This window comes from Myotis yumanensis, unplaced genomic scaffold, assembly GCF_028538775.1.
Source record: "Myotis yumanensis isolate MYYU_CA2020_CCGP unplaced genomic scaffold, mMyoYum1.0.hap1 SCAF_6, whole genome shotgun sequence".
Classification (NCBI taxonomy): domain Eukaryota; kingdom Metazoa; phylum Chordata; class Mammalia; order Chiroptera; family Vespertilionidae; genus Myotis; species Myotis yumanensis.
Window position 1 is genome coordinate 96,792,354 of NW_027223757.1, and position 19,694 is coordinate 96,812,047.

Here is a 19,694-nt window from a genome sequence, read left to right on the forward strand (position 1 = left end):
TCGTCTACACTTGTCTTCCCCATCCTCCCCTTTGCCTTGTGCTGCTTATACCAGGTGCCCGGCGGTGGAATCTGCTGGGAGGGACAGGGAACAACTTCAGTCCCAGGACTCCTCATGGCTTTGAAGTCACGGACACAAAAACGGGTTGTGGGGGGAGAACCCAAGGCAGGGGCTAGAGGGCAGGCGCGTTCTGGGGAGCACGGGCGCCGGGGCCTCCGGGCGACGAAAACGGGGGCCGGGGCTAGTTCACGGGCCCTGACGGCGGTGACGCCCGCGGGCTGCGCACCGACGTCGCGGGGGCGGGCCATCCGCAGGGTCCTCCCCGCGAGTGGCGGCTCCGCCCCGCCCGGCCCTCCGGCGCCCTTGCAGCTGCTTCCGGCTCGGCGGCTCCGGGCGCCTCCGGGAGGCCGCGGCCCGAACGCTGTGCCCGGGAGGGGCCGCCGCCCACAGCACCCGGACGCCTGGGTCCCCGACAGGCCCGCTCGTGGGCTCGCGACTGCGGTCTCCGAGGACGTCTTGGCCTGACCTTCCCGAGGCCGCGTCTCAGCTGCGCGCTTGGGGCCCGCCCGCCGCCCGGTGGGACTCACAGCCCTGGAATCCAAGGGATGAACCTGCTGGCGAGGTTCGCCGACACCTGCCCCGCCCTCCCACAGGGGACTTCCCAGCGCTGAGCTCCCCAAGTCGGCAGTTAGGACCCTACGCCGGAGCGCCTTCCTTCCCTCTTGGATGGAGCGCCGCCTCTCCAGTTTTGGGGGCACCTTGGGTGGCCTTGGTGAGTGAAACTGGGTGTGCTGTTTGCTGGGAAGAAACCCGGAAACAGGGAGGACGCAGTCAGGTGACGGAGGCCTGGTCGGATCCTGAGACTTGGAATCTTGTGTGTGGGGCGGTGAACGCACTCACCAAGCAGATACCTGTGCTGCTGAGCCTCAACAGTGCCAGGACGCGGCCTCAGGATTTGGGGTTCATTGCACATTCCAACCATGTTCCTGCGACGGCTTGGTGGCTGGCTACCTGGCCCTTGGAGCCGCCGGAAACCCAGGCCTGACCCGCCCACCCCAGAACCCAGACGGCTGGATAGCTCCTCTGAAAACTCAGGGAGCGACTGGGACAGCGCCCCAGAAACCGTGGGCGATGCGGGGCCTTCCCAGAGGAAGGACTCAGGGGCCCGGAGTAGTTGTGGGACTGCTCCCCAACCAAGCAGGGAGCCCCAAGTTGAGCAACCGGGGAGCAAAAGGATGGATTCCCTCAAGGGGGACAAGACTGGTGCTGGCATTCAAGAGTCTGGGAGACTGGAGGCAGCAGAGGCCATTCCCCATGTGGGATGGGACCCTGTGGACTCAGGTGGCACCAGGAGATCTGAAGTGTCTCCTGAAGGGGGACTGAGCCCCCCTGGGCCTGAAGCGCCAGCCGAGAAGCCTGGCCGCCGTCAGAAGCTGCTGGGCTGGCTGCGGGGGGAACCAGGTGGGGGAGCAGGGGCTCCCTCGCAGTACTTGGGGGGCCCAGAGGAGTGTCTGCAGATCTCCACCAACCTGACCCTGCACTTGCTGGAGCTGCTGGCCTCGGCCCTGCTGGGACTGTGTTCACGGCCCCTGCGGGCAGCCCTGGACATGCTGGGCCTGAGCGGGCCTCTGGGCCTCTGGCTGCACGGGCTGCTGTCCTTCCTGGCTGCCCTGCACGGGCTCCATGCCGTGCTGAGCCTACTTACTGCTCACCCCCTGCACTTCGCCTGCCTCTTTGGTCTCCTACAGGCTCTGGTGCTGGCTGTCAGCCTCCGGGAGCCAAGTGGGGATGAGGAGGCCACTGACTTGGAGGGTAATAAGTTGGGGAGGGAGGGGGAGGAGCAGAGGGGAGACCCAGGAAAGGGGCTATGACCTGAGTGGGTGTGACCAGGCCCCCCCCCCCCCCCCCCCCCCCCCGCCTCAGTGGGGTGGGAGCAAGGGTGAAGACAGTGTGGCCTTTAGGAGAGTAGGGGGGATGACCCAGATTGTAAGCACAGGGACCTCAGGGATGGGGAAGAAACCCCAGAGTATGAGGGTACCCACCCACCTAGGGAGAGAACAGCTGTTCAGGGCATCTGGGTTTATGGACAGTGGGGGCATAGCCCTTGAATTCACCAGCTGTTGTTACTTTTTGATTTTATATTTCTCCTACCTTCAAGTTTTTTCCTCATCTTCACGTTTTAAAAGCCAACAAATATTTTTTTTTAATGTGGAGGTGGAGAATAAAGACTAAATGGTCCTCTCTACCTTTCAAGACTCCCCAGGGACAGACAGAACTCTGGCTGGGGTAAGAGGGTGGTTGGGAGACCCAAGGGGTCCCTTGGATCTTGGGACATCTAGGGTAGAATGGGGCTGCTAGGTGGGTGGATTTGGGGACTGGATGGGGCGCACAGGCAACAGGGAGCCTGCAGGGATGAAGTGGGTGTTTCTGGGAGTCAGAGGGAGTGGGGATGGTGTAGGTGGTACTGGCCGGAGGGGTGGGTCAGGGGCGGGCGGCCCGTGCAGGGATTAAGGGTTGCTCACTCAGCAATAAATCACTGTCACACCGAATCCTAAATATACCACTAAAATGAGTTAACTGCCATGCAGTGTCCTTCCTGATGCCGCCCAGCTAGGGGTTCAGGTGGTAGGAAGTTCAGGGGGAGTTTTGAAATGGGAGTGGGATTGATGTCTGGAGAAAAACCCCAACATGTGATGAGGATTGAAAAATCGTCTTTATTACTCTTAGAAGGGCACCTCCGGCTTCTCTTCACCACAATCTTAGTCCCACAAATACATCTGGGGGCACAGATGAAGCCACAGGTCAGTCACTGGACTGCTTGCAGGCCTCTGGTGGGAGGAGGGAGAAAGAAGAGGATGGGAAGGAAGGAAACCCAGGAAGAGATGCAAGCTTGCTGGTAACGGGTGGGGGAGAACGCATTCCCTCATTCCTCCCCTGTCAAAGAAGAGGCCTCTGCGGCCTATTTCCCTCTGTGTCTGACTCTCCCCCCTGCATCTACTGCAAACTCAGAAACCTCTCTTGAGTAGCCCACAGCCTATCCAGGCTTCCTCTGGTGCCATCACAACCTGTAACACAAATGGAGGATATGAACACAGCCACCCTGATAGTATCAGCCTTTGGTCCTGCCCTCTGGTGACATCACTTGAGTCCCTTTCCTCCAGCACCTGCAGCAGACTTGGTGAGTCCTAGTTCTCTTCTGTGGGACTTTGTCCCCTTACCTTGTTTCCTGGGAGTCAGTAAGAAGGCCTTGGAGTCCAGGCAGGAGGTCAGGGACTGGAATTCCTCCACGCACTTCTCAGGAGGGTATGGCGAGCGGTCTGAAAGGGCACAGCAGGGCCAGGCCAATCAGCACCTCTACTTAGCAAGACCCCTGGGGAGGACCTGGAAGCACCCAGCCCTTCCTGGGATGACATCACAGGGTCCAGAGTGAGGGGCTCTCCTGCCCCTCCCGGTTTCCTTCCAGCCCATGCTGCCTCGCCACCTCACTCACTGTAGAGCAGGAAGCGCTGGTAGCCCTGGCCCGTCTCCTTCAGCATGATTCCACCTGGGCATGAGCTGGAGAAGAGCTCGGTCTTCATGTCGGGGCGGCCTGTCAGGATGGGTTGGGGGGAAGTGTTAGGACAGAGATGCAAAACAAGCCAGCCAGGGGACTTGGAGAGAGGGAGGGCTGGAGAGAACCAACCTTCAGTTCTGAGATCTGTGCTCCCTTCAGTCAGGTGGTAGATCCATTCCCGGGGCACACAGGACCCAGTTTTCCTGCAGAGGTGGTGGTGGCGAGAAAGAAAGATTGAATGACACCCCAACCACACAGTACCAACCTTTATTTATTCCCTTTTATTCCTTCTTGAAGCCTGAGTCACCTTGGGTTTCAAGCTACCAAGGGTTAGGCCCATCTCTCCAGATGAAAACTAACAGAACCGTCGAACTCAGTGGGCCAAGAACAGTGGATATGCCAATGAGCCCAACTCTTTGTGGGTAGGTGCTCACACTTTGGGCAGAGACTGTACCTATTGGTACCTCTGCCTCCTCACCACTTACGTGCGAATGGTAGCACGAAGCTGGAGCTGCGTGGGGGCAGAGCCCGCAGCCATGTTGAAGACAATGTTGTCCACAGGGTCAAAAGTTGCCAACTCCTCCTTGGTGGGAGCTGCCCCTGCAATAAAATGCCACTGGCCCAGGTGGGGCTCTGGAAACTGGGGAGACAACAAGGGGAGCAAGAGAGGGTGTGTCCCACTGCAGGATCCATCCAACCTGTCAGGACAGCAAGACTTCGTGTGGAGGTACCGGCTGCCTTTTTCCAACTAGACTTGGATCCACGACAGGGAGTCATTAAATGACTTTTCCTCTTTTCCTGCCCTCAACAACCCGAGTACCCCTCCAACCCCAAATGCTACCATGTCTCCACATTGATGGCCGAAGTACTAATATATTTTTACTTCTCCTTGTTTTTATCCTCACAATATTCACACCTTCTTCCTCCCTTCCTTTCACAATGTAGCTTCTCGTCACTCTAGGCCACCCACTCAAGTCCCTCAGAGCCCCCACTGTAAGTTTCGCCCCCCCCCATTTTCAGTCCATACCTCTTTCCCATCCACTTCCTGAGTTGTCAGTTGACTCAGCTCAGGGCACTGGTAGATGGAATTAAGGAGAATGCCATAGAGGTAAAGCAGAGCTGCCCAAATTTGGTGGAACATCTTCAGGCAACAGGGAGCTGGTATGTTCCTCGTGGAGTGGCTGGTGCCTTAACTATTCTCTTCCCCACTGTTTGGTCAGTCCACTCTGCTTCCAGCCCCTTTGCCTTGACCCTTGACCCTTTTCCTGCTAATGAGTAACTTCAACCTTGTTTTCCAAACATTGATTACTTACAGTGTTTGGCCCTTCCTCCCCCTCTTCTAGATGCAGCCACTCTACAACACACCCTGGCATGTCCAGGGTCTTTTGGGAATTATCAGAAGAGCTGAGCCCTGCAGGCAGAGATGGTGGTCTTTATCTGAGCTGGGTATCTGTTGTGTTGTGCAGCATTGGAGAGGTGGATTCATTCATTCACTTAGCAAACTTTTTATTAAGTCTCAGCTGTTTGCCAGGAATTGGCTAAGCCCTGGGGACATAAAAATGAATAAGCCATAGTCTCTGGCCCTGAAGAAGTCAGTCTAAGGAGAACTAGCTGTGTAAACAAATCATTGTAACACAACCTGATAAGTGCTTTCGGACAGATATGAACCAGGTTCTGAGGCATGCCTGATGGGTGGCTTTTTCTCTGGTTTATAATTGGGGAAATAATATGTACACCATCCAGAAAAGCTCACTGACACAGTTCATTCCATGTTTATTACTATAAGAAACTACATAATCTAGTGGTTAAGGGGGACAGATAGACACTGGTGCTGGGCAGAGTGGGTTCAAGCCCCAACTCTATTTATTAATCTCTATGCCTGCTTTTTCATCTTTAAAATGAGCAAATCATCAATCTCAGTGGATTAAGAGATAATGCATATAAAGCCCTTTGCAAAAGCCTATACCTGGCAAGTCCAAAGTAAATATTCGCTGAAATGATGCTTGTAAAGTGATTATTAGTTTCTGGTGGGTAATACAGTCCCAAATAATAGTACCAAGAGGGTTGAGCAGTTAATGGAATGAAATGTGGGACTTACTTAATTATAACTTATAGACTGCCAAAAAAAAAAAAAAAAAAAAGGTTTGTCCTGAGAGGTGAGGCTTAAGATTTGGGGTATCTGAAGGCTCAGTATGCTATTTTCTTTTGGGGTAATGTTTGACATTTTTTATTTAAAAAAACTAAAAAATGTACTGGGGCAGTAACGCGGTGCTTGACCCAGGGAGTCCGGTAGGCCTGCATCTGTCAGTTCCCTAGCTGTACTCACTGTATAAGGGGATGTAATAACCATCTCCTGTTGAATGACTTATAAACGTGACAGTACGTGAAACCCTGGACTGACAGTAGTGGGACCCGGGTATAAACCAAGAACCCCGGAAGGGCCGGGCGGGGGGCGAAGGCGGCGGAGCAGTAACCCCGGACCTCGGCCTGCAGAAACCCTGTGGCGGCCCCTTCAAGTCCCCACGGCCGGAATCTGGTGTTTCGGTCCGGTCGGACTTCGTTTGCTCTCAACTCCCAACCTCGGAGATGCCGTTTTTGGGGGACAGAAGTCCTGAGAGGTAGGAAACGCTTAGCTTCTGAAAAACGTGTTCCCTCGGCCGCGCACCGCCGGTAAGAAACACGGCACCCGCACTCCGCAAAACGCCCACCGGACGGAACCGAAATTAGGCCCAACGACACGACCGGACGGAAGACAGCTCGCGAGCCAGCCCCAACCGCCCAGCACAGGGTGACTTCCGGAGCCGCTGCAGGAGTGGCGCGGCGCGGGCGAAGACGGGGACGGGATTTTAGGTGGCCAGGACAGTGCCGCCTCAAAGTCTCTGCCGGCCAAGACCTTAACACAGATTAATGAGGCACAATCTCTAGTCCCCAAACCCCAACACCTATATCTCCGTCCAGAGCTTCTCGAGGCAGTCATAGAGTCTCATCTGGAAATTCTTTTCCAGGCATTTACAGTGGCCACCTCAATCTCCTATAGCTCCAGCGCGCGCACGGAAGAAAGGAACGGCGCCAGCGAGGGTGGGGCGGTGCCTGTGTGTACGCATGCGTAATGCGACGCACGCAGACGTAGTACGGTCCCCCGGGCGACGGCGGCGGCTCCTCGGGGTGCTCGGCTCCCTCCCATCTAGGCCGGCCCCGGCCCGTCTCGCCCTCAGGAACTCACTGTTTGGGGCCGTGGACTTTCTTGTCGTGCCCCACGAAAGTGAAGCCTGGGGACCTGAGGGGAGCCGGAAGTTCCGCCTCGCGATCTCCAAATATTATCGGGGAAACGGAAGTGGCCGTCGGTGGCAGGTTGGAGGTGACCGGAAGTGACGGCACCGTGGGGAAGTCGGGGGTGGGTCCGCGAGGTGGTGTGTGTATTTGATGTGTGTTGGTTGCGACGCTCTGCTGGAACTCCGAAAGAAGGCGGAAGAGGGGGGCAGTCAGCTAACCGGTCTGGCCCCCCGTGAGTGTCCGTCATTTTGGGTCTGTCGTGAGTTAGGCGGGCTCCGTGGGCGTGGCGCGCCTGCGCGAAACCACTTTCTTCGCAGAGTGTAATGCGACCCTCCCCCCCTCTTTCTCGCGTTGTCCCAGCGTTTCTGGGCCCTTCGCAACCGGTGATGACACTGGAATCCTGCTTCCTTGCTTCCCTGCTCCCTAGCCCGAGTGGCCCACTCTTGGGATTGGCATCGTGGGGCCCCTCCCACCTCCCGTCCTCCAGCTTCCTTTGGCGTCGTCTCCTACCCTTTGCATTTCTTTCCCTCTGCCCCGGAATCAGAAGGGGGATGGGGTGGGTGTGAGTGTGTGCTAGTGTGGGAGAAATGTAGGCACTGGGGCGGAGACTCGGGCCGGGGAGGCTTCTGGGTATATAAAATCCGCTCTGGGCGACAGCGGGCCTCTCCTCTGTTCTTCCGTAGAGAGCTGTAGGCCATGGAGCCCAATAACAGTACCAGTACCACCATGGAGGAGCCTGACAGCCTGGAGGTGCTGGTGAAGACCCTGGACTCTCAGACCCGGACCTTCATTGTGGGGGCCCAGGTGAGACCCCGGTACTTCTGGAAGACATCCATTAACTTTTCCTCTTGTAGGCCCTTTAACCTGAGAGAACAGCCTGATTTTCCGGTCCTCAACTTCTCTTCCATTGCTTTCTTTGTTCATATTCTAGACAGAACATTTTTTGATGTGTCTTGTTGAGTAAGAAGCTATGGTTTCTATTGAACAAGCTAGGTTTTGCTGCCTTCCTCCACCTCAATAAAACTCAGTGCAGAGGGAAATGTGGAGGAAGGAGGAGTCTGTATGCCATCATCAGGAGTGAACTGCAGCTCAGAGGGATAGACATGGCTCCGGCCTTTGGGAAGGAAAATAGAACACACAGACTCCAAACGCAAGTGTGTCTTGAAAACAGAAATTGGTTAGGTCTATACTTTGTTTTTAAAGGTGAGAATGCAGGTAGAGGCCTAATAGAGTGTTGAGTGGAGTTACTAATATGTGTGGTATAATTTTAATCATTTGGGTTTAACAGCATTGGCACAACTATCAATGTCATTGCGCCTGTAATACTGGGAGACAAAATTGTGAGGGGTTGGCCCATGGTTTTTAAAACATGACAATACATGTATTTCAGAAAACCATATAGGCTTTTGTGATTAGATGTGTGTAAACACTTGAATCTTCCCAAGAGGAAGTTGTCTGGTTAGGAAAAATAGCCTTCTTTTTGCTCCCTTCTCTCCTTCTTGGTTGAGTCTTCCTTCCTTAACCTGATTGTCCACCCCATCTTCTTCGTCATCGCTTTTATCTTTGAGCCTAGAGTTGTATCATTTTGTGTTTGGGGAGCCGTATCTTTAGACACACATTCCCTTGTGAGCCAGGCAGAGGAGTGAACAGATTATCACTTGGCTTTTCTGTTTCTCAGCCATGTAATTTTCTCCTAGGCCTAGAAGATGCAGTTTATTGTCAGTATTTTGACAGGGAGTTGTCTTAGTTTGGGGTTTTGCACATCATTATCTCACAATTAAGAGAAATGGGTAGTGATTTTATAATGAGGTGTTTTTACCCCTCACCCCTACGAGTCAGTTGTCCCTCCTCTGTCCTTCCTCTCCCTCCATTCCCTGACACCTGTTTGTCCCTTCTGTGCAGATGAATGTAAAGGAATTTAAGGAGCACATTGCTGCCTCTGTCAGCATCCCCTCTGAGAAACAGCGGCTCATCTATCAGGGACGCGTTCTGCAGGATGATAAGAAGCTCCAGGAATACAGTAAGGGGGTGGGGGAAGCAGTTCGGAGTTTGAGGCAGCTGTGAAGAGGGGTGAGCTGAAGCCATGGGTTTACCTGAGATATATATATATATATATATTTTTTTTTTTTCCTTTCTCTTTTGCAGATGTTGGGGGCAAGGTTATCCACCTGGTAGAACGTGCACCTCCTCAGACTCAGCTCCCTTCTGGGGCATCTTCTGGGACAGGGTCTGCCTCAGCCACCCATGGTGGGGCACCCCCACTTGGTACTCGGGGGCCTGGGGCCTCTGTTCATGACCGGAATGCCAACAGCTATGTCATGGTTGGAACCTTCAATCTTCCTGTAAGCTTGTGTTCCACCTGGGGTGGTTTTTGTGGCGAAGGATCGTTTTGGTTGTGGTAGCAGCCAAGAGCTCAGTATTTAGATTGGGTTTGGAGGGCCCTGTGGTCTCCGAATGGCCTCAGACGTGAGAAAAGGGATGTGTTTCCGGAGAATGAATTGGAAATGTGGGAGTCTTAGTATTTGGCTTCTCCCAGAGCAACTTCCCTTACCCTTTCCCCAGAGTGACGGCTCTGCTGTGGATGTTCACATCAACATGGAGCAGGCCCCAGTGCAGGTATTACGGGGCCTGGGAGGGTCAGGGAAGGGGATCTGGGAGAAGGAGGCCATGAGGTGGGATTGGACTTGGCTGAGGAGATGCTGGGACCTGGTTCAGTGGGCTCTGGAGCTCGTGGCTGTATTTCAGACTTGCCCTGACTCTCCCTCTCTCGCCATAGAGTGAACCCCGGGTACGACTGGTGATGGCTCAGCACATGATCAGGGATATACAGACCTTACTATCCCGGATGGAGGTAAGTGGTCTGTCACTCTCTCCCCATCCTCCCTACCCCTTGTCTCAGCCTGGGAGTGAAAGCATGACTGCCTGGTTCCTTTCATTTTTTTGTTTTTTTCCTTTTCTTTTTTTTGGCCGTTTCCTTTCTAATCTGGTCTCTTCTCTGCAGTCTTCTTTCTTTGGGCAGAAAAAAGTATCTATGTGAGGCTATCTTGTTCCTGCCAATCCTGTTGGTGACTGGTGTCTGGGAAGTTTGTTTTACACTTGTCAGATAACTCTCCTGGCATTTTTTTTTTCAATTAAAAAAGGATTTCATATTTTATAATTTTTTAAAACTTTTATTTATTGATTTTAGAGAGAGGAAAGGGGAGAGAGAGAGAAAAACATCATTTTGTTGGTCCACTTAGTTATACATTTGTTGGTTGATTCTTTTTTTTTTTAAAATGGTAAATTTCATTATGTATATTTTACCACGGTTTTTTTAAAAAAATATAATTTATTGATTTTTTTACAGAGAGGAAGGGAGAGAGATAGAGAGTTAGAAACATCGATGAGAAAGAAACATCAATCAGCTGCCTCCTGCACATCTCCCACTGGGGATGTGCCCGCAACCCAGGTACATGCCCTTGACCGGAATCGAACCTGGGACCTTTCAGTCCGCAGGCCGACGCTCTATCCACTGAGCCAAACCGGTTTCGGCGGTTGGTTGATTCTTATATGTATGTACCCTGACTGGGGATCGAACCCATAGCCTTGATGTATTGGGAGGTTTCTCTAACCAACTGAAATATCCGGCCAGGGCCTTTAATTACTTACTTTTTTAAACCATGTTTTTGTTGACTTTAGAGAGACGGAGGGAGAAAATGAGAGGGAACCATCAGTCGGCTGCCTCCTGCATGCCCCCTACTGGGGATTGAGCCCGCAACCCGGGAATCAACCAGGGACCTCTGGGTGTGGGTCGATGCTCAACCAACTGAGCTACACTGGCCAAGGGAGGACCTTTAATTTCTTAATTATGATATTTGATACTGAAATGTCCAAATTTCATTAGTTTTTGCTGTGTCTGCAACCTGTGGCTTTTTCTTCTCTTCTTGTGGAGGTTAGCAAACCATAATCTCTACTTTTTGTTAGTAATTCATTTGCAAGAATTTCAGGTATTAGGCCTCTGACTTGTCTAAGTCTTAGAGTGATTGCTAGGGAATCCGATATACACATGCAAAGCCTTGCCTCCAGAGCACTTTGTCCACTCAGGCTCCTTTGACCTAGCAGTCCCCTGCAGCAGGCTCATCCTGCCTTTGGTACCCTGACTCTCCCCCACCTTCAGTGTCGAGGGGGGCCCCAAGCACAGCCCAGTCAGCCGCCTGCACAGACACCGACTGTGGCCCCGGAACCAGGAGCCTTGAGCTCTCAGCCATCAGATCCGAGTGAAAGCGAAGCGCCTTCTCGGGAGCCCATGGAGGCAGAAGTGGAGGAGCGTGCCCCAGCCCAGAGCCCCGAGCTGACTCCTGGCCCAGCCCCAGCGGGCCCAACACCTGTCCCAGAGACCAGTGCACCCAAGTGAGAGATGGAGGGCACTTTGGGAGGGGGTTGGGGTCCTGAGTGGAGGATGAGGAACAGGAGAGGTGTGATGGGGAAGGAAGGATTTCTTGGAGGTCTAAGTGGAGGTGGTTGTGGTTGAGGAGGGCTCTGGAGTAGAGTAGGACTGGGCAGCTGACCTGCACTGTTCTCCTTGGGGCAAGGAAAGCCAAGTGCTGCTTCCTGATCACGGTTCTCTCCCCTGTGTTCACAGGGGCCCCATCTTTTATTAGAGTCAGCATCTTGCCATTGTGGGTGCAGGCTGTGCAGTGGGGAGGGTGGAGACAGTTTATCTTCCTCCCCATCTTCCCATGGGCGGGGATAAAGAACAGGCTCTGCTAGGCCAGGGAGGGGTTGGGCCAGGGTTCTGGGAGGCCAGGAGAGACAGCACATGTGGTCCCTGTCAGCCGTGACGGGGGAACGGAGGAAAGCCTTGGCTCACTGCCTCTTGGGGTTGCCCACAGCCATCCTTCCCCTGCGGAGTACATCGAGGTGCTCCAGGAGCTCCAGCGACTTGAGAGCCGCCTTCATCCCTTCCTGCAGCGCTACTATGAGGTTCTGGGTGCTGCTGCCAGCACGGACTACAACAACAATGTGAGCCCGCCCGCCCCCTCCCCCTCACCCCAGCTCTCCCCAGGTGGAGCCTGCTGACACACAGCTCCCTCTCCCCACAAGGACATTATCTGCAAGATGATGATTTCTCCCTAGATTTGTAAGTGACCTTCCCCTCCCTTTCAGGATAGGTGATCATCTTTGCAGGACCCACTCTCTCTGTCCCCTGAGTTGTTTTATTATTTATTTGTTTTTAATGCTCACCTGAGGATATTTTTCTTTTTCTTTTTTTAAATATATTTTTATTGATTTCAGAGAGGAAGGGAAAGGGAGAGAGAGATAGAAACATCAGTGATGAGAGAGAACCACCGTTGAGCTTCCTCCCGCACACACCCCACTGGGGATCGAGCCTGAAACCCAGGCATGTGCCCTTGACCAGAATCAAACCCGGGATGCTTCTGTCCGAAGGCCGATGCTCCATCCACTGAGCCAAACTGGCCAGGGCCCGAGGCTATATTTCCATTGATTTTTAGAGAGAGTGGAAGAGAGAGGGAAAGACTGAGAAACATTGATGTGAGAGAAACACATCAATTGGTTGCCTCCTGCACAAGCCCCGACCAGGACCCAGGCTGGGGAGGAGCCTGCAAGCAAAGTATGTGCCCTTGACCAGAATTGAACCCGGGACCCTTCAGTCCACAGGCTGATGCTCTATCCACTGAGCCAAACTGGCTAGGGCTAGGAAGTTTATAAAATAAGGGAGATTAGTAGATGATGACATTGATTCACTGTAAAGTCTGTTTTAATAGGAAACTATGTGTATACAATAGAATTCTTCAAAGATTTGGTAACTGCAGAAGCTTCCAAGGCTACACCTAAAGGTTTAGCAGTGGTTCTCAACCTTCTGGCCCTTTAAATACAGTTCCTCATGTTGTGACCCAACCATAAAATTATTTTCTTTTTCTTTTTTTTTTTTTAAATAAGATATGTGCATTGTGCATAGGAATTTGTTCATAGTTTTTTTTTGTTTGTTTGTTTTTTTAAATATATTTTATTGATTTTTTACAGAGAGGAAGGGAGAGAGATAGAGAGTTAGAAACATCGATGAGAGAGATCGATCAGCTGCCTCCTGCAGGCCCCCCACTGGGGATGTGCCCGCAACCAGGGTACATGCCCTTGACCGGAATCGAACCCGGGACCCTTGAGTCTGCAGGCCGACGCTCTATCCACTGAGCCAAACCGGTTCGGCCCATAAAATTATTTTTGTTGCTGCTTCATAACTGTAATGTTGCTATTGTTATGAATCATAATGTAGATATCTGATATGCAGGATGGTCTTAGGCGACCCCTGTGAAAGGGTTGTTTGACCACCAAAGGGGTCGCAACCCACAGGTTGAGAGCCGCTGGTTTAGAGGGTGTGATATTCTCAGGTGTTGCTTTGGTTAGTAAGGTGGATTCCAGCCTGATGTTTTCTGCCTTTTGTGTTTTTCTTTTCCCTCTTGCCTTTGGCCGGGGCTACAGCAAGAGGGCCGGGAGGAAGACCAGCGCTTAATCAACCTGGTAGGGGAGAGCCTGCGGCTGCTGGGCAACACCTTTGTGGCACTGTCTGACCTGCGCTGCAATCTGGCCTGTGCACCCCCTCGACACCTGCATGTGGTCCGGCCTATGTCTCACTACACCACCCCCATGGTGCTCCAGCAGGCAGCCATCCCCATCCAGGTGAGTTGGGCCAGCCTGGCCCGAGGGAGAATGGAGGGCTATTGGTGGAATGACCCGGGATAGCTATTGGACTTGAAGGAGGTTAGGAGGAGAGGAGGCTTTGGAAACAGATGAGGAAGGATAAGGGAGATTTTAGAAATACGTCATGGGGTAGTGCTCTGGGTTAACCTCTTGTATTTTTCTCACTTCTGTCCCACTTGTCTGTCTGCTCCAGATCAACGTGGGGACCACTGTGACCATGACGGGGAATGGGACTCGGCCCCCTCCGACTCCCAGTACGGAGGCATCTCCCCCTGGTCCAGGGCAGGCCTCACCCCTGGCTCCCTCTTCTGCCACTGTCGAGTCAACTGAGGGGGCGCCTCCCCCAGGGCCGGCTCCTCCCCCAACCGCCAGCCACCCGAGGGTCATCCGGATTTCCCACCAGAGCGTGGAACCCGTGGTCATGATGCACATGAACATTCAAGGTGAATTAGGGTTGGTGCGAGGGTGTGAGGGTGAGGAAGGGGGAGGCCAGGGCTGCTGGTGGTAGCAGAGGGGTCAGAGCAGGTGTGTGTGTGTGGTGAGGGTAGGGAGGAGCAGGGACTGCTTGTCCTTGGAAATTTGTTTACATGGAGAGAGAGCACCTCCTCCCCGTCTAGATGGTGGGAAAGGCAGGCAGGTATTCTAGGCAGGGAATGGGGGCCTGAAGGACTCCCATCTCAGGAGGGTACAGTCAGGCCTTGGCCCCACTTGTCTCAGGACCACTCTCTCTGTCTCCCTTCCCAGATTCTGGCACACAACCTGGTGGAGTTCCGAGTGCTCCCACTGGACCCCTGGGACCCCCTGGTCATGGACAGACCTTGGGTAAGAGTGAGGGCATCAGAGCAGGCTGAGCTCTGGGTAGAGAAGGGGTAGGGCCAATTGGGTGGGTTGAAGGGGTCCAGGTTCAAGGTTACATCAGACCCGCCCCCCAGGCTCCACCCTCATCCAGCTGCCCTCCCTGCCCCCTGAGTTCATGCACGCCGTCGCCCACCAGATCACTCATCAGGCCATGGTGGCAGCTGTTGCCTCCGCGGCCACAGGTAATGACCTGGAAAGGGAGGCCTGGGAGGAGGGCCATGGTCCATGGTGGCGGGTGTTGTTGGCTGGCGAGCATGGGCCCGGCCCTCAGCCCTCTTTGGTCTCTCCCCTGTGCCACGCACAGGACAGCAGGGGCCAGGTTTCCCGGCAGCCCCGACCCGGGTGGTGATTGCCCGGCCCACACCTCCACAGGCTCGGCCTTCCCATCCTGGGGGGCCCCCCGTTTCGGGGACTCTGGTGAGTAAGGGTGGGAGAGTTTCGTTAGGGGTGCCTGGGGGTGAAGTCCTGTGGTGGGGCATGGAAAGGGCAGGGCCAAAAGCCCCTCTCTCTCAGCAGGGTGCTGGTCTGGGTACCAACGCCTCTTTGGCCCAGATGGTGAGCGGCCTTGTAGGGCAGCTTCTTATGCAGCCTGTCCTTGTGGGTGAGTCCTCGTTCTTCCCTCAAACTTCAGAGATTTCCGTGGCGACCCTCCCTCCCTGACCTCCTCACTGGTGTTTCCCAGTTCTTGCCGGGGTTGCTTATTCCTACCTTCCTGCTAGAGGACTGGAGTGGAGGTGCTGTGGGCCTTGTTTCTGTTTAGATCTCACCTTGCTGCTTTTGGTCCCTACAGCTCAGGGGACCCCAGGAATGGCTCCACCTCCAGCCCCTGCCACTGCGTCAGCCAGTGCTGGCACCACGAACACGGCCACCACAGCTGGCCCTGCCCCAGGGGGCCCCACCCAGCCCCCACCCACTCAGCCCTCCACCACAGATGTGCAGTTTTCTCAGCTCCTGGGGAACCTGCTGGGGCCTGCAGGGCCAGGTGCTGGAGGGCCTGGCATGGCTTCTCCCACCATCACCGTGGCGATGCCTGGTGTCCCTGCCTTTCTCCAGGGCATGACTGACTTCTTGCAGGTGAGTGGCTGGCTTGCTCTTTGCTCTTCCTCTCTTTGCCCAGCCAGGCACTGGTGTCTTGTTGCCATTATGTCACCACTGGGAGGGAACCCTGGCGATCCACTAACGCTGAGTCCCCCATTTTGGAGATGAGGAAAATGGGCTTGGAGCGTTCGTGTCACTGCTTTCTGACCTAACTCATTCAGAGGGGGAGAGGCGCTGCTTGGCCTCCTGCTGCTGCTCAGTACTGCCCATGCATGTTCTGCTGTAAGGGGTCGAGACCAGAGTAGAGCTCCCCATTTTCCAAACCTCTCTGGTTTGTACCCTCCTGATGCCATTTTATGTCCTTGTACCCATTCTCACCTCATCTTCTGTTCTTTATGTCTTCTCTGTTGTCAGGCAACACAGACGGCCCCTCCACCCCCTCCACCGCCCCCACCTCCACCTCTGGCCCCGGAGCAGCAGACCATGCCCCCACCAGGGTCCCCTTCTGGTGGTGCAGGGAGTCCTGGAGGCCTGGGTCCTGAAAGCCTGTCCCCAGAGTTTTTTACCTCGGTGGTGCAGGGAGTGCTGAGCTCCCTGCTGGGCTCCCTAGGGGCTCGGGCCGGCAGCAGTGAAAGTATCGCCGCGTTCATACAGCGCCTCAGTGGTTCCAGCAACATCTTTGAGCCTGGGGCTGATGGGGCTCTTGGTGAGCGTGGGCGGGGGGGGGGGGGGGGGGGGGCGTGCCTTGGCCTTCTCCGGGAAAGGGCAGCCAGGGGAAGGTAGATGACCTGTCTTTAGGGGTATTGCTAAGGTGGAATGAGGGTGATGGACTGGGGTGGGTGGGTAGGTTGGTGATAAAGACATTGCTAACTTCTGCCACTGTCCACAGGGTTCTTTGGGGCCCTGCTCTCTCTCTTGTGCCAGAACTTCTCCATGGTGGATGTGGTGATGCTTCTCCATGGGCATTTCCAGCCACTGCAGCGGCTCCAGCCCCAGCTGCGATCCTTCTTTCACCAGCACTACCTGGGTGGCCAGGAGCCCACACCTGGTAACATCCGGGTAAATGAAGGCCTGGGTCCCAGAGCTCTCCTCCTCCGCCGCCTCCTCCTCACCTTCAGTACCTAATTCCTGACTCAGTGTATCTGTCACCTAAACTGTGACTATCCCAGCCCAAGCAGTCCTGGTCTTGGGGGTGGAGGAGGAAGTGTCTTGAGGACTGGGACTTGAATCTAAATCTGTGCTGTGTGTGTCCCCCTCCCCCCCATAGATGGCAACTCACACATTGATCACTGGGCTAGAAGAATATGTCCGGGAGAGTTTTGTGAGTAACCCGTCCCCATCCCATCCTCTCCTGAGTCTGGTAGGATAGCTTCTGTTCCTCCTGCCTCCTAGTGTCTTGGGGTTCCTGATTTTTGGTTCTCTGTTTTGTCTCTCAGTCTTTGGTGCAGGTTCAGCCAGGTGTGGACATCATCCGGACGAATCTGGAATTTCTGCAGGAGCAGTTCAATAGCATTGCTGCTCACGTTCTGCACTGCACAGGTCAGGCCAGCTGGGTCGGGGGAGTAGGGTGTGGTGGTGTGCAGGGCTGCAGAGCCAGCACGCCCTCCTTGTCTTGCCCACAGACAGTGGATTTGGGGCCCGTTTGCTGGAGTTGTGTAACCAGGGCCTGTTTGAGTGCCTGGCTCTGAACCTGCACTGCTTGGGGGGACAGCAGATGGAGTTAGCTGCTGTCATCAATGGCCGAATTGTGAGCACCCCGCCCAGATCCCCCAGCCTTTTGTTTCCTCAGGTTTCCATTCTCTTTGGTATCCTGCAGTTTCATTTTTCTTCTCCAAACTGCCATCCTTTACCCTTTAATACCTTTCAAAAGCTGGTTGAGGGTTTTGTGTTTGAGTCTGCTTTCTGCCCCTCAGCGTCGCATGTCTCGTGGGGTGAACCCGTCCTTGGTGAGCTGGCTGACCACTATGATGGGACTGAGGCTTCAGGTAGTGCTGGAGCATATGCCTGTGGGCCCAGATGCCATCCTCAGATATGTCCGCAGGATTGGTGATCCCCCACAGGTAAAGGCCCTGATGTGGGCTGTGGGATCCGGGGACTGCAGGGAGCTGGAGAGACTTAAGAGGGCCTTTTGTCTTCTCCTCTGTCCAATTTCACAGCCACTTTCTGAGGAGCCAATGGAAGTTCAGGGATCAGAGAGAACATCCCCTGAGCCTCAGGTACCAGAGAGAGGTTGAGGGACCAGATGTCTGAATGGAAGGATGGGGGTGGGGTGTGGGGGTTGAGAACTCTGACTCTTCCTGCTGTCTGACCCGCAGAGGGAGAATGCTTCCCCAGCCCCGGGAACAACAGCGGAAGAGGCAATGTCCCGAGGCCCACCTCCTGCCCCTGAAGGGAGCTCTCAAGAGGAACAGGATGGAGCTTCAGCTGAGACAGAACCTTGGGCAGCTGCAGTCCCCCCAGTAAGTGTCAGGTGATCGGTGGGCCGAGGCAGCTGAAAGTTGTGGCAATGACTTCCTAATCTTTTTCTTCCCCAGGAGTGGGTCCCTATTATCCAGCAGGACATTCAGAGCCAGCGGAAGGTGAAACCCCAGCCTCCCCTGAGCGATGCCTACCTCAGTGGTATGCCCGCCAAGAGACGCAAGGTGGGTTTGCCTCTTCCCTGAGGATCCCTCTTTATCCAAATTCCCGTCATGCTTAGAATCAAACAAACTGAGCTGGAAGGAGGGAGTTGTAGTTTAGCCCCCTCATTTAATTGATGAGGAAACCTTTGTAGACTCAGACTTGCTCGTGGCTGCCCCATTAGTCTTTTTGCCAGCAGCCCTGTCACCCGAAACTCCCTAATCCCTGACTAAGGCCCAGTTTCCTTACCGTGGGTTTCCTCTGATGGACCAGATAGCTTTGAAGAGTGAGTCCAACCCATTCAAATGCTGTTTTGGCCAGAGCCAAACAATATTAAGGCAGCACTTCTGCTGTTAAACACATGGGACTATTTCCCTTCTTTCTCCTGGCGTGGATACTGGTTGACTCATGGAAAGGGTGAGCTGGGTGGTGGTACTGGATCTGACGTTGATCCTCTTTTCCCTCCCAACCCCGTCCCCCAGACGATGCAGGGTGAGGGCCCCCAGCTGCTTCTCTCAGAGGCCGTGAGCCGGGCAGCTAAGGCAGCCGGAGCTCGGCCCCTGACGAGCCCTGAGAGCCTGAGCCGGGACCTGGAGGCACCAGAGGTTCAGGAGAGCTACAGGCAGCAGGTGCCCCCACCTTGAAGCAGAATAGGGATGGTCTAGTGGGAGGGGTTGGGCTAGGGTCCCTCTTCCCCACATCCCTTCAGAGATGAACTGGTCTGTGGCTACTACTTGATGTTTTTAAGATCTTTTCCCCTAGTGGCATCTGGGAAGGCTCAGTGATCCTTATTGGGCTACTGACAGTGTTAGCTGGTGGGGAAGTGTTAGCTCTTGAGGGATGGCCTTGCGTGTTTGTTGGGATCCTAGGGCCTTGGCCAAGCCCTCCAACCTGCTTGTTCTCTTTCTAGCTCCGGGCTGATATACAGAAGCGACTGCAGGAAGACCCCAACTATAGCCCCCAGCGCTTCCCTAGTGCCCACCGGGCCTTTGCTGAGGATCCCTAGCTCTTTGCCCCTCCCTCACCAGGGGACCATTTCCCCCCCTCTTCCTTCACAGTATTTAAGAAATAAAAGTCAGATTTTCCTGGCCCTTTTGTCTGTAAATTGTGTTCATTACGTAGTCTGGGCCCCTTAAATCTCTGAAGTTGACTTTTTAAAATGGAATAATCCCTAGGAACCCGCTATTCCAGATAGCTTTGAACATGTTGCCGTGAGCAGATGTACACGTTTTACTGTTCACGTAGCACACTTAAATGTACAGGCCTGTCTTGGACAGCCTGCTTTCAATTTTTCATGCAAAATACTTTTGCATGTAAATACCTGAGTTATGAGATGGAAGAAACATATTCTAGGTGCATGCTAGCATAGGACTTTTAAACTGTCCAGTAAAAACCCATTTCTCAAGCAGCAGCAGCCAGTCAGCTCAACCAAGACTGACCAGTGCTAGAATTTGTCTACCCAGTTCAAGGAGCCCACTGCTCATGTGGTTGACATAGCCCATGACAGCTATAGAGGCACTGTTTGTAGGTGGGATCAAAGTGATAGACACGGCTACAAATTCTTTGTTTCTGCCTTTGAGATGTAGTTGCTGTCCCCTCCCCTACTTTAGCTTAGTGCTAGGCCAGTAGGAAATGGCAGAGACACTCAATGGCAGAG

General features: G+C 54.1%; 3 protein-coding genes across 26 annotated transcripts; 2 read left to right on the top strand and 1 right to left on the bottom strand.

The window, feature by feature from the left end:
• Positions 1-371: 371 nt before the first annotated feature.
• On the top strand, positions 372-2,569 carry CUNH6orf47 (chromosome unknown C6orf47 homolog). The gene has a single exon (XM_070418934.1). The coding sequence runs from the start codon at positions 981-983 to the stop codon at positions 1,869-1,871; it is 891 nt and encodes a 296-aa protein (XP_070275035.1). The 5' UTR covers positions 372-980; the 3' UTR covers positions 1,872-2,569.
• Positions 2,570-2,694: 125 nt separating this feature from the next.
• APOM (apolipoprotein M) lies at positions 2,695-6,896 on the bottom strand. 4 transcript variants are annotated; one of them, XM_070418935.1, is made up of 6 exons: positions 6,777-6,896; positions 4,039-4,193; positions 3,683-3,756; positions 3,491-3,589; positions 3,219-3,317; positions 2,695-2,828 (listed from the first exon to the last, which is right to left on the bottom strand). In XM_070418935.1, the coding sequence occupies exons 2-6, from the start codon at positions 4,089-4,091 to the stop codon at positions 2,803-2,805; spliced, it is 351 nt and encodes a 116-aa protein (XP_070275036.1). In that variant the 5' UTR covers positions 4,092-4,193; positions 6,777-6,896; the 3' UTR covers positions 2,695-2,802. The 4 variants fall into 4 exon arrangements, with proteins under 4 accessions (XP_070275036.1, XP_070275040.1, XP_070275038.1 ...); XM_070418939.1 differs by having other exon boundaries at positions 4,039-4,153; positions 6,777-6,843; XM_070418937.1 differs by lacking the exon at positions 6,777-6,896 and adding an exon at positions 5,880-5,911.
• On the top strand, positions 6,676-19,127 carry BAG6 (BAG cochaperone 6). 21 transcript variants are annotated; one of them, XM_070418914.1, is made up of 26 exons: positions 6,676-6,947; positions 7,510-7,630; positions 8,729-8,846; positions 8,972-9,168; positions 9,389-9,442; positions 9,603-9,677; positions 10,983-11,215; positions 11,698-11,827; positions 13,304-13,501; positions 13,716-13,965; positions 14,267-14,344; positions 14,455-14,562; positions 14,685-14,797; positions 14,894-14,981; positions 15,171-15,454; positions 15,833-16,124; positions 16,308-16,477; positions 16,686-16,739; positions 16,855-16,957; positions 17,041-17,165; positions 17,332-17,478; positions 17,575-17,634; positions 17,734-17,877; positions 17,953-18,060; positions 18,520-18,666; positions 18,948-19,127. In XM_070418914.1, exons 2-26 carry the CDS (start codon positions 7,523-7,525, stop codon positions 19,041-19,043), a joined length of 3,480 nt encoding a protein of 1,159 aa, XP_070275015.1. In that variant the 5' UTR covers positions 6,676-6,947; positions 7,510-7,522; the 3' UTR covers positions 19,044-19,127. The 21 variants fall into 21 exon arrangements, with proteins under 21 accessions (XP_070275015.1, XP_070275014.1, XP_070275016.1 ...); XM_070418913.1 differs by having other exon boundaries at positions 6,676-6,911; XM_070418915.1 differs by having other exon boundaries at positions 6,676-6,904.
• Positions 19,128-19,694: the final 567 nt, after the last annotated feature.